Raw genomic sequence first — 13,632 nt, forward strand, 5'->3', positions numbered from 1 at the left:
TCCTAGACGCTTGGAGTAATTATCGGAATGTCCGAGGGACATCACTTGCGTGTGTCTGGGTGTTTTTGTGTGCCTTGGCACGACGGTGCTACAGCGATGTACACCACTGTGGCGGTGATACAGTTTTGGCGTGACAAACTTCAGCCCGCGAAGAGATAAATCGCTTTCGCTTTATCTTTTATCCGTGAGCCACGGGAATTTCATCCAACATGGATATCCAAAAGGATGAAAAAGCGAAGAAACTAACTGCGAAAACCAAAGCGGCAAAGCGCGGAGAAAAGAAACAGAGACCGGGAAAGCTTCTTCGGAGGAAATCACTTAAGTCGGTGGGAAGTTTTATGAACAAGATTTTTAAAACTTTGGCTCACTTCGGAGACATCGACCCACCAGATGCCGAAGATGACGATGGCGGGTTCCGAGACAGTTGCACGTTTACTGCCAACTCAGGAAATTTCGAAGGGAATAATCAGGTAGCGGGGGAGCGTGTTGTCAAAAAGAGTGTGACACTGTCTTCCCGCGGACCGATGAAAGAACGACTGTCTTGGTGCTATGGGGAAAAGACCCCCGGGGTCCTGGGTTTGAAAAACCATGGCAACACCTGTTTCATGAATGCCGTGGTGCAGTGTCTGAGCAATACGGACCTGCTCGCCGAATATCTCGGCTTGGGGCAGTACAAATCGGATTTCGCCCAGAGAGTGAACGGGATTGTAAAAAATGAAGACGCACAACACGTTCGGGGTGAGATGACCGAGCAGCTGGCCTGTTTGGTAAGGGCACTTTGGACTCTGGAGTATACGCCGCAGCTGTCGGTGGAGTTCAAGGTAGGTTCAGTCGCGTCGGAACTTCTCAGGTGAAATGCTCTTTCACATTTTACATCTATTTACATTTCTTGCAGTTTTTGTGACCGCTCTGAAAATACATACAAAAGGAGAGCTTTGATGGGAAAAGTCGGATTTAGTTTTGCAGTCCAGGACAATTGCGTTTCATAGAAGCGCGTCAAGAATATGTTCGGAACAAAGAATAGTTTAAATAATTTTTAATTAGGCCCCAACCCATGTGAGATAACTGTTTGGACGCTGGAGTTTCTTAAACGAAGTTTAGAATATTGTTGATCTAATATCTCACCTGGGCTTTTAGAATTGTGTTTCATGTACTATAGGCTATCGGAACCAATACAGCAACAGTACGTCTCATGCGATTGAGCGCCCAGCGCCCTTTTTACATGCGTGCTGCAATGCTCCTGTTAATCTACACAGGTAAGGTCTGTGGGCCGGTGTTGATCTCTCCATATGGCCATTAGTCTGTGGCTGCCCGTGAGACAGGTGCTGTACCCTATGAGCACCGGATTCTTGCTGTGCAACGTTCTCAGATGTTGGAAGATGTATTCCGGGGACGGAAATGTTGATTCAGCCGACCGAATGAGGTGTGCGACGGACTCTAACAGAGACAACATCTCATCAGAGACAGTTTTAGACAGTGAACTGGGGTGACTTAATGACTCATTCAGTAAAACCTACCGAATAACCTAATGCGGCCTCAGGAAAAAAGTTACACTATATATCTTTATGACATAATTCTTTTGGCACGGGTGACAACTTGTACGCCATGTAAAATGCTGACTCACGTGTAATAATCACTTTAAAAGCAGGATGGAGTGAACGGGATGAAACACGCCCAGGCACTTTATAATGACTGTTACCGCAAATCTGAATGCACAGCGCTGACCGTGCCTTTAAACACGGTGACTTTCCTCCATCCCGAATTCAGCTGCGCCTCAGAGCGCTTGCCTTCACAGTACTGGCCTTTCAAAGAACATCATAGTATAGCCTAAAGCTGCCTGGCGAGGAATTAATGAAACAATCACTTTTGCCGAGAGTTGACTAAAAGTGAAAAAAAAGTATTTCTACATTAGTGTTTAGTCAGTGTGGTTTTATTGTATACTGTAACATATACAGTACTTCTCCACCTGATGTGTTCTGTGTCAAGTTCGAGCAAACGTTTTACTACCCTTCCAATGAAATGCGTAAATTGCTCGTAGCAATAATACTTGATATTATTGTTTGATTCATTACCTCGTGTTGATTGTGATAACTGTATATATTGTACACTGTCTGAGTGTACTATATGATACTCCAGACGAAGAATTTAGCTGCATTTTCAAATCGTTAGCAAGGCCTCTGCTTGTAAGAAAGAAGTGAAAACATCTGAATTGAACTCCATTAAGTTTGCAGGGCCTGCCTCTCTCTCTCTATTGGCTGTCACCAAAGTGGGCTGGGTAGAAGACACAATGAAAAGAGCAGGAAAATATAGATTTGGTCAATAGATATATTTCTGTCTGAATACTGGTGATAAATATCTGTATCTGTAGGCTAGGCAAACTAGGCCCCATGTGGTACCTATTATCACTGACTAACCAGGGGACTCCAGAGGCTCTATGAATCTACACCCTTGGTATGTTTGTTAGACCATAAGCACAGCTTGTGCAGGTTTAAAAATGTGCAACTTTGTATTTAAATTTAAAAGCAATTTTTAATTTTTTGGCTTTATTGCAATGTTTTCAAAGGTTATTTTGTTTTATAATGCAATCATGGAAGAAAGGCAGAGGTGTATAATTAGAGACCAGCTGATGTCATCCAGCTGAGTTATGTTGCTGATGTCATGCGTCTGATGTTAAACAGCTGATGTTATGTGTCTGATGTTATTTAGCAGATGTTACCAAGTCTATCCCGGTACCGTTAAGCGTGCTGTCATCTCTCCACCCTGAGTGTGTGAATGATGTCGTTGACACATGTTGATACAAAGAACCCAATAGTAGAGTGGTTGGAATAGGCCTGCTTGTAGACTGGGTCTCAGATGATGGCTGACCCTGAAATTTGCTTTTTTCAGTTCTCTTCCAGCCCAACAGTTTAGCAGACAAGAGTCTTGCTGGCATTTCCTGAAGTGTCAGTGTGTTTGTGTGTGTGTGTGCCTGGGATAGCTGTCCAACACTTACAGTATGAGCTGACTCCAGCGTCAGGCTGGGATTGCTGTCATCTGTAACATGGCAGAACTGTATCTGTCAGATGTTGTACAATTTGCTGTTCTTTGTTTAAAGATTTGCCAGTTTGGCAGTGGTGCATCTTAGAGAGAGAGAGAGAGTGACCAGCATTTAGTACGGACAAATGAAGGACTGATGTGTGTGTATCTGTTGGAAGGCTTCCATCAATTAATAAGGTCAGATCTGAAGACAGAGGGAAGGTATATTGGATGAGCAGAATTCAGAGGGGTAATTATTTACCTGCTGACATCATCTCAAACACATCATTGATTAGTTTAATTAATCAAAGTGTTTGGAATGGCTGCCACTGAGCAGTTCACACTTGGGAAGCATGCTGACTTTGGCTGATGGAGAAACTGACATCTATTCAATGGCACAGTAGTAGCACATAAATTGACATCATAAAGCCATCTGACAAGATTTGAACCTGAAAAGGCAACGGTAATGTTTTTTTTTTTTGACGTCGGTTCAATTGAACAGAAATTAAGTTCACCGTGCATATCAGCGTCATTTTATGGAGGATGTTTCACACAGTATCAAGAAGGAAATGCAGAGAAAGTGTGTCACTTTTCATGGAGTGTTTTTTCTTGGAGTGCGGCTTCCAGAATACCCGTTATCTGTTTGGTGTGGAACACAAGAGTTGTGACTGCTGCTTTGGCCACAAGCCCTTGCAAACATAGACATGTGGATGTCAGATGGACACATCAGAGATTGGCCAATCTTACTGTCCTCTTCCAGGATCTCACAGGCTTGGGCCTTCAGCATCCTCTGTCCTCTTTTGGTCTCCCACTCTTTCATATGAATGTGAATAATCATACAGGTGATGCTGTACTTGACTTGTATGAACTGTTTCTGTGTGATATCCAGCTTCGATTGCATGAACCTGACGGTGTAGAAAGTAGTCAGACACAAGAGATTCCATTAAAAATGGACAGGCATTTTTGAAATATTTGACTTTTTGGGATGACAGGTTTCAATTAAGGAGTAAAAGTGGATTCATTAGTCAGTAAGTCCATACAGTAAGTGTATTCAATTATGCATACAAGTTGAGGTGAGTACACTTGGAATCATTCTGATTTACAGTAATGTGGACAAAAACATGGCCTTAATGTCAGTGCTCCACAAAGTCTGCTGCGGAGGGATCACTCAGGACTCCTCTACATTCTGAGCATGTACCCACAAAACCCTACTTGATGAATGCTAACGAGGCAGCAAGTGCTGTGGGCCAATGGAGTCCGAGGACAGGAGGTTACCGGGCGTCTGGCTCAAATACTGCTTTTAGACTTTTCTGCCAGGGTATAAACAACAGGCCACAAAAGAGACCTGGATATCCACAATGGCCACGCTATATTACAAACAGCCTTGGGGACTGCATTTGCAGCTCTGTCTCGTTGTCTTGTATTAATATGTGATCTGAATGAATGAACTGTTCAGGAACGGTTCAGCTAAGGGACTGTGAGAGGCCCATTCCATTCATTCGATTTCAATTGTCCTGATTTTAGTTTAATTAACTTTAACTGTAGCAGGTAAAAATGCTAAAAATATATTGCAGGACTGCAATTAAAATCAACAGTGCGCTCACAGGCAACGTGGACAGGATGAGGCCACCGGACTCTTTTGGTGACATGAGAAAAGGTGGTTTTGTTTGCCGTCACAAAGCCAGTGCGCCGTAGGCATGACTCCACAAAGTCACCAGGGTGACTAAATTGTCTCACAAGCTTTAATGTCATTTCAAGCGTCAGGAATTGGAAGGCAGCATGCCGACACACAAGAGGCTGTGATTTTGTTCGTTGTTCTGTCTGAAAATGCACCTGTCATATTTCTTCTTACCCCCTGACATTATCCCACTGTTTCTGTCACAGTGTAGCTTAGTGGCACAGTAAGGAGCAGGGCTGATGATCCAAAGCTTCCTGGTTCAATTCCAAGATGGTGTTGATGTTGTACCCATAGGCATGATACTTCATGATATGTAAACAAAGTTAGCCCTGCTGGGTAAGAGCATAATGTTATGTTTCTCTCAGTTTCTGAAATCCATGTTCACAGGGCACAAATCCTTATTGTGACAGGGAAGCTGTGTTGTGCCTTTGAATGATTGTACAAGTGGTAAATTATATATACTCATTATATGGCTGATTTACACTGGTGGTACACACGCGTAATCCCCACTTAAGTGCTTGGAAAGTCTGGAAAGGATGTCAGTATTTTTATGGATACAATTTGAGTGTTGTGTTCAATCCAAATTCCCAGTTCAGTTTCCACATGCATGACATCTTTATGACTCACTGTGGGACAAAAATGTCTCCTTTATCAACAACTACCTGAAGTATGTATTCTAAATGAAAGCACATTTTAAAACAAATGATAAAAAGTGTTTTCTGTGCATAATCTACAGAATCTTTGTGCAAATAAGACCTTGATTAGTTGCAGGCATGGGAGTCAGTTTGTTTTGGAAAGTGCTGGGGACAATGACAGATTCGATGTGTTAAAGGCTTTCAAAAAGTGGTGGGGACGAAATGGGCCACGACAAAAAGTGGTGGGGACATATCCCCAGTGTCCCCAGCGTAAATGACGCCTATGGTTGCGGGTGTTTCTCCACAGGCTTCATCTGCGCGTTCTTCTAAATTATATTAGATCCGCTCATGTGCACAAAATACGTTAAAATACAAAATTGCAAGGGAAAAGGTAAAGCTGAGCTCAAATGGAGTTTGATAGTTTCATAGGAGGCCCTTCACTTCAAAGGGCATATTTTGATGGAGCCAAGTCCGGCCACCAGACTGCTGCGCTGTCAGCCTCACCCAGTCTCACAAAGTTTTTCTCGAGCAGATGCAGTGAGCTAATGAAACATGAAAACTGGAGCAGAATAATTAACTCTGCCACTGCTTCTCCTCATCATTATATGTTTTTATATATTATATATTATTATAATAAAATAAAATTAGCATTTCACTGTGGTTCGACAATTCGTTTCTGAAACTCGTTTGCTTGTACGGTATGAGTAAATAAAAGTGTTAATGTTATTTCACGTTACAAAGAATATTAAAACCATGTAAGCAATAATAAATGTGTTCTTCAAGTCTGGTAGATTCGTTTTTATCATTGAACAACACTTTCTACCTGCTGAAAATCAGATCCGGCTGTTAACTGTAAGGCTGCAGAGAGGCTGGTTGAATACATTTCACTTGTGCCACGTGCGACGCAAAAGGATCGCCATATGTGGTCTGTGCTATCCTGCAAATGCCAAAGCCAGCGTGTGTTCTGTAATGCACTGCTGAACGATGGAATCTATTTTAGTTTTAGCATTGCCCTGAACCTGCGTACGTATTGGTATGCGTCATTTTCCATAACCGGCAGGAGGCATAATTCTAATACACCTTTGTAAGACTGTATTCCAGCCTTTGTGAGCCATGGAGTCTTAATTGTGTATACAGATGTTCTGTTCTTAAACATTAAGTGTAATGTAATGGAGTTGCATATCAAATGTGAAATTTATTTTCATCGTAAAGGGAACAACTTATTGATCCATGGTTCCACAGACCAACTCCTAGCCCTACTTAGAACACCTTCCCTACTAGCAGGACAGACTCTGTACAGGACTTGTGCGCGCGCCGTCATCAGAGAGGCCTTAGCAACTTACTGTTCTGATTAACATTTGCATAATTTAACACAAATAACACTAATCTATCACTAACACAAATCAATCACTTTAGCATTGTGCTGTGAAGTTCTGTTCTCGCGAGGTACGAGTCGGAGTAAATCCCAATCATTTATTTACTCAACCGTCTGAACCGGAAGATTTATAAAGTATTCAGGGTTTATTAGTGTGCGTGGTTGCCTTTCTCCGAAAGCAAGATTGCCCAAGGTGCCTTACTGTTGTATCCTATGTACTTATCATTTTAATAGTCATAGACATCCCAAATTTGGGGTATTTAGTAGAGAGGGGCTAACGTCACCGAAAGTGTAACCTTCAGAGAGCATTACATGTCGGGACACCACAGATACAGTGCTAAAATGGATGCAATGAGTCAAATAGCATCTTGTGTTCCTTCTGTTACAAAAGAAATTGGCGTACAGTTAATGCTCATTTAATCAACATTTCATTTGAGGAGGCAGGACCTGAAAACTTTGGTGTTTTTTCATGAACCACAAGGAAATTCTGTGTTGAGAGTCAAAGGCAAGACTGCGCTCTCTCTCCCTGCTGTCCCCAGAGAGGTCATGTTATGCCCTGATGCACGGTTATCTTCAGGTAAGCAGAATTCTTTTTTAAGATTCAGCTTGATGCACTCCGAAACGTCCTCGGTGGGTAAAAATAGAAAGGGCGGCTGGCCTGAATTATGATCTGTCCTGCTGTCCTCTCAGCAGGGGCATCGGGTAAAGTACAGCGGAAAAATTAAACAGAACTGCTAGGCGAATGGCATCAAGCCTCATTCTGCCTCGCAGCTCCTGGTGGGCGATTACGCAAACGGCTCAGCGGCGAGTCATTCTTCGGACTTTGTGACATTCTGTTCAATCAATGAGTCGATACTGTTAGAGCAGAAAAGCCGGGCGATTTGTTTTATTAAGATATATAGCTGCCATATAGCTGCCTATAGCTGCCATTAATATTGATCACATTGAAAGGAAAAACAGTTTTACAGACATGCTGATCCAGGTGATCAAGTAGTCATCTTGTCCTCAGATATTTAAATGATTGAGTATTTGATCTCATTTCTACTTTAGATCCATATGTGTGAGAATGTCAGGCATTTTTCTATTGTCACTGTCTTTCTGTTTTTAGAGGATCTGCTGTACCTTAGAGTTTACATTGAATAATCAAGACATGGTATGGGACATAGGAATTCAAGTACAGTTATAGGGTAGCTCAGTATGCCAGTTTTGTCCACCTGTCTTAGGCTCGGTGCTTCAATGCCTGGCTTACAGGATTTATTTGTGAATTGGCAACAGTTTTTGCTGAAATACGAAATGCTTGTGCATGACAAAATCGTACACCCCCATATTAATGTAGATCTTGTAGTGTATTGGGTTCTTACAAGCTATGATAATTGGTTTTGCCAGCACCTGTGCACTGCAGACAGAGAGACTGCCAAAAGCCAATGAAGAGTGAGTGTTCAACAATATCATGCGCCAGCAGCTGTTTCTGGCAAACTGTTCCCTATAGAAAAAGCAGCGGCGAAGAACAGCAGGTGACTCATGGAAAAAGAGACAATAGCAGCAAACAAATAAAAACAATCACAGAAGGCAGAAGCACAATAAATGGAAAGAAAAGCCGTGTGGCTAGGCAAAAGCAGTCCGGGGCATTTTCTACACCAATACTGAGCAAGTTATGGAGCAATTGGCAAAGTTGGTCACTTAGTGTCTTAGCCACATTCTGAGGCGGTGACACATGCTACAACAAGGGGACAAAGCCAGCTGTGTTCCACTGCTGAAAACTCCTCAGCTAAACCCAAGCTAAATCTTGGGTGAGAGAGTTTGGCCTCAGTTTGGCACAAGCACCTTAACCAGCACTGCCACTCAGGAGCTTGTTTTCAGCTGGAGTTAGTCAATGGGTAAACAAATTGTTAAAACTTGTTCAGATGCTTCCTTTCTAACCTGATATAGTTTTTATAATATCAGATTTAAGAAGAGAAAAAATACAAAAGTTGCCTTTGAATGCATGCCATATTGACGGCTTGTTTTTCTTCATTAAATGGAAACAGTATAGCCTCAATTTCAACGAATGTGATACCTCTGTCAGGAGGAATGGGCCCTGGAGGTGAAGTGTCTCACAATACAATAAAACAAGGAGGAGCTTCACCAAGGAGAGGCCAAGGCTCCAGACAGACACTGGGGTTTGCGTTTTGCCATTTGTGTGTACATTTGTGTGTAAAAAAAATGTTAGGGAAAGCATCAGAGGTTGCTCATTGGAAATATGTTTATGAGTTCATGTAATAGTTATTGTGAAAATGTATGTCCAGACAGGGCTTGAATGTGATTTCACGTTTTCAGGCAGAAGTGAATACATATTTGAAAGTGAACCGCCAAGAGTGTGTTTATGTGGATGAGCTGCACACACACTGAACCTCAAGGCTCAAGCAAGAGTTGTCAATGCTTGCTGTTTTCTGTGGATTTCATTTTATCACAGAGCAGGCCTAGTAAGAAATATTACAAAGGGGCCGTTCCAGTTTCAACCATAGTAATTGCCTCTCACGGGTCTGCACAGAACATGAACATTGTGGTCTGCAATTACATCATGTCTCATTTAGTGAGATTTCCTTGAGAGGTGACAGTGCCATGATTTACAGTGGGCCAACTGAGGTAATTCTGTTGTCACACACAGAGGTATTGTCTTTGATTAATATAATTTAGATCTAGTGGACAGAAATGATGCATAGCATATAATTAGGCTGATGTTGTTACATAGATTATGCTTTCTTTGTTTTAATTACAGACTGCTTGGGGAAAGGAATTTTGTCTTTTTATTAAATGTACTTATTTAGTGTGGACTTCTGTTACCTTTCATATGTACTGTAAGTTTGAATGAATGAATGCTCTCTTTCTGGGTGGATAAAAACAAATATTTCAGTCTGTGAAATGTTTCTGTCAGCTCAGAGCGCTCTGCAAGTCGGGCAGGTTCAAATAAGGGCTGTGGAGGAATTACTGAATCAAAGCAGGTTTGCCTTGTGCTTCCTCAACGAGTTTACAAACAAAGAAGTCACAGAAGGTAGAAAAGTTTGCCCTTAACTTAAAAGTCAAAACTAAGGGCAAGTATTGGTTGAATGTTAGTCATTGAATTCATATCAACACAATTTTTTATCGGCATTGCACAAATTTATATCACAGAATTGATATGGATTATCTGTAAAGGCCCTACTTCATTGTGCAAGGCATCTCTTCTAATGAGTTTAGTGCAGAAAACTTGCATAGCAAACTCTGAATGGGGAAAAAACTGTATTTTTGTATCAACCAAAAAGGGATGTTGTCACTTTAGTAAACTGGGAAAACCCACTTCACTAGCTATTCTGAGCGGAGTGAGAGAAAAGCTCCCGTTGAGATGAGATTTCTGTGACAGAGCTGACAGCCCTGTCCTAATGAAGCCGTCCTGTTACGATGTCATTGCTGCTAACCTGTCAGACACCGCAGACATCACTGTAACCTCAGGTTCTCTAAGGACTCTCACACCGGGAGCCCTCGTGGCCTGACGGCTGCATGCGTGTGTGAGGTTGTTTCTCAGTTAGAGCTCCTCCGGAGTTCATAGCCGCACCCGCAGCCCCATGAAGTGCTGTCTGCTGCAGTTGTGTTAATTAACAAACCCTGCTAAGTTTGGGGGGGGGGGGACTAGGTGTTTGTTTAGACAGAGACAGCGTGACCACGCTTTGGAGTTCTGGTGTGCGGGCGGGGCTGGGGCTTGGGATTGGCAAGGGTGACAGACACAGACTGTTAAAGCTGCAGGTTTCGGCAGGAGAAGCTGAAACCCGTCTGCTGTTCTTGCCTGTAATTAGACGGTGGGTTCGGTCATGCGCCTGCTTTCTGTGACGCAGACATTCGTCCAGGACAGAGTGCAGTTTGCTGGGCGGGGGAGTCACCTGGTTTGCTGTTTAGGAGGGACCACAAGTCACAGTCAGCGCTGTTCCAGCCCCTCCTCTCTCAGTCCACCATACAACCGTTACCGAAGATCACACGCTAACCCTGCGTGGGCGTTCCTTTCGTATCCGCTCCAGACTGTGGGGATCTGCAATAGCATTAGCTCATAGGTGTATTACGTTTGATATCCCTATAATTGAATCCCACTCAACTCCCATCTTTAAACTGAAGATCTGAAGGCTCCACGTTTATTCAGTATGCACAATACTTCTCAGTGATTCGAGCGTGGAACACCTGCTCTCTGTGGCTCGATGTCATCCTTTGAATCGATGTTTATGCTTCTAACCTGGCTGTTTCCTCTGACTAAATCCATAAAGAGAGGACAATACCGCATGTGTAGTCTCAGGGTGGATGGAAGGACGAACATGAAAGCAGTTGGGGAGTGATATGGCAGGTGGTTACTTTCTGTTGGGGTGTTTATTTTGGATCACCATTGTTTGGAGCTCAGTGTCTGGAGGTCTGGATGTAATTCCAAGTACCTGTTTCACAGAAGCAGTGACTGCAGAAGCACCTTTGAGTTTATTTGATGACTGCACACAGGGGAGGGAGGAGTCTCACTGGTGACTGATATAACTCAGAGGTTGTCCATTACAGTGGAGTCAGACCCAAGGCCACTGTACAGACACACAGGTGATCTATATATTGACCTGATACTCAACTCTTTGTGCTTTGCTCTGTTCTGATTGGTGGCTTGCTGTGAATATTCTTTAAGGAATGTGGACTAAAACAGAACATTAATAGCAAGTCAGATTTATATTCAGTCTTTTATTAGTCATGTTAATAACATGACATTTGCCTTGGTGCAAACACAGGTCGTTAATAAGACAAGCAGAGCAGGAAATACAGCAAATATGCACAAAACCATACAAAATATCCAGACTATAAAACCTTGATTAAATTGTCAAAAATTGAAGTGTTATAAGTTTAAAAACTCCAAAAAGAGAGTGACACATGCAATGTGGCAATTGAAATGAAAGAGTCTCGCACAGTTTGTACAGGTTTTCAGAGCGATCGACCTCCCAGATTTACTGAAAGAAACTGCAGAGTGAAGTGGGTGGGTTTCATCAGATGTGATGGTTTTTAGCATTGTGCTCTGACAGACATTTACCAGGTCTACCATCTTGGTACCTAAGGAAGATGGCACCGACCCTTCACGTTACCACCTTGAGCCTCTTAATCAAAGTAATAGTATGGAGGATGGAGGGAAGACAGAGGCTGAGTGTCTGGTCATGATATAGAATATCTGTGCTACAGGCTAACCAGTCAACACACTAAATATCAGCATGCAAAAATGAGGTCACAGTTCAGCTTACTTTTGTTATGCGCTACATGCCGATATAAGACAGTGCAGTGCTTAATACATGCCGAGACATTGATGGATATAATAATGTCATATGTATTATAATACCATCACACCTATTGCATATTACATCTGTTTTCCACCTTACTACAACATCCCATAAGCTGATATCCATCCGAAAGCATAGTTGCTGTGAATATGTAAGAAGTATTAGAAGGGATTTGTTGAAAATAACAATGGAAATGATCTTGTGTGGAAAGAGTAAAAAGCATATTTATGCTGCAGGGGAGCACTTAGCCAGGCGTATGGTTTTCTAAAATGGTTGAACTGAGAGCTATTAAAGGGCAGTTAAACCTGCAGGCAGTGACTTTAGGCCTCTCTCCTCTATCCTCCCCCAGAGCACCGTGTCGAAGTACAGCTCCCAGTTCCGAGGGAATTCCCAGCAGGACGCCCTGGAGTTCCTCCTCTGGCTGCTGGACCGCGTGCACGAGGACGTCAGCTCCTCCCCGAACTGCAACAACAACAAGGCCAAAGCGTCTGCGAAGGTGAGAGAGCACCCCCCGCTCCAAGGCTTCCGGTCCCCTGACCATGTCCCCTGTCCCTGTCCCTGTCCACGTGCTCAGAGGCTAATCTTCTCGCAGACGAGGATCTCTGTGTAGACTTTGGTCTTTGGGGGCGCAGATGCAGTTCTCTGATTGCCGAAGCAAATCCCCACACAGGCACGGATCCATATTCTCAGATTCTGATCTCTGCGCAGATGAGGATCTCAGCCGATTCCTATTCTGTTTGCTGAAGCTAAATTCCCTGCAGCTGCCCCTCTTGAACCGACTCGCAGTTATGGCATGAATCAGATAATTCCTGTATGTTATAAAAGAAAGTTCCTCTACTGGCTGGTTAAAGGAGTGGGTTACTTTGTGTGAACTTGAGATGGGGTGAATGAAATTTTATTTTTTTTTTGCTAGAACATAATCTCTGTGCAGATGAGGATCTTGGTGCACAGCCACAACTCTCTATGCAGAAACGAATTCCAGTGCACAGCCACTAATCTGTGCAGAAAGGTATCTCTGTACACAGATGCTAATTGCTAATCTCTGTGTAGGTGAGGATGTCTTTGCAGGCATTTTCTTTTGTGGGTGCTGAGTTGAAAGGATGCTCCAATGCCACCTGCCACAGGGCCATGCGGCTGCAGCTCAGTTCTTAAAGGAACAGGAACCGGGGTGTTGAATCTACTCCGTCTCACTCTGCCTCTACATTCCTTCCATGCTACATCTAGGAGGTTGCAGTTGGTAACAGGTTCTAGGAGATTCTGGTGCTTTCTGTGTTCCCATGCTGACTGTGGATGTTCTGGTTTAGACCACGCCCCTTAAAGAATGCGTATAGCGAGTCAGCAAATCAGCACACTGGCAGCCTCAGCAATGTCAGAGACAGCGTAGGTGCTGAGCTGACTGTCTGGGCAGTATATTAAGAATCTGTGACTTCGTCTCAAATATGGTTCTTGGCTGAATCCATATTGTGGGCAGCATTTCCTGAGAATGTGGTGCAATGAAATCAAATTCATTATGGTTTCACCAAGGAAAGGCAATTTCAGTACTCAGTGTTTGTTGGCAAGTGCATCGGTCATTTCAGACTCCATCCTTACAAATGCATGTATTTCAGTGTCCTTAACATGGAAGAAACA

The 13,632-nt window shown here is 43.1% G+C and overlaps 1 protein-coding gene across 1 annotated transcript in view; it reads left to right on the forward strand.

Annotated features, from left to right (window-relative positions):
• The window catches only part of LOC118795174 (ubiquitin carboxyl-terminal hydrolase 43-like), an 81,845-nt gene continuing 68,213 nt past the window's right edge, over positions 1–13,632 (forward strand). The window contains exons 1-2 of the mRNA XM_036553564.1: positions 1–821; positions 12,353–12,499. Of these exons, the coding sequence (XP_036409457.1) occupies positions 210–821; positions 12,353–12,499 (759 nt within the window). The 5' untranslated portion in view covers positions 1–209. The remainder of the gene's footprint in view (positions 822–12,352; positions 12,500–13,632) is intronic.

Source organism: Megalops cyprinoides, chromosome 19 (assembly GCF_013368585.1).
Source record: "Megalops cyprinoides isolate fMegCyp1 chromosome 19, fMegCyp1.pri, whole genome shotgun sequence".
NCBI lineage: Eukaryota > Metazoa > Chordata > Actinopteri > Elopiformes > Megalopidae > Megalops > Megalops cyprinoides.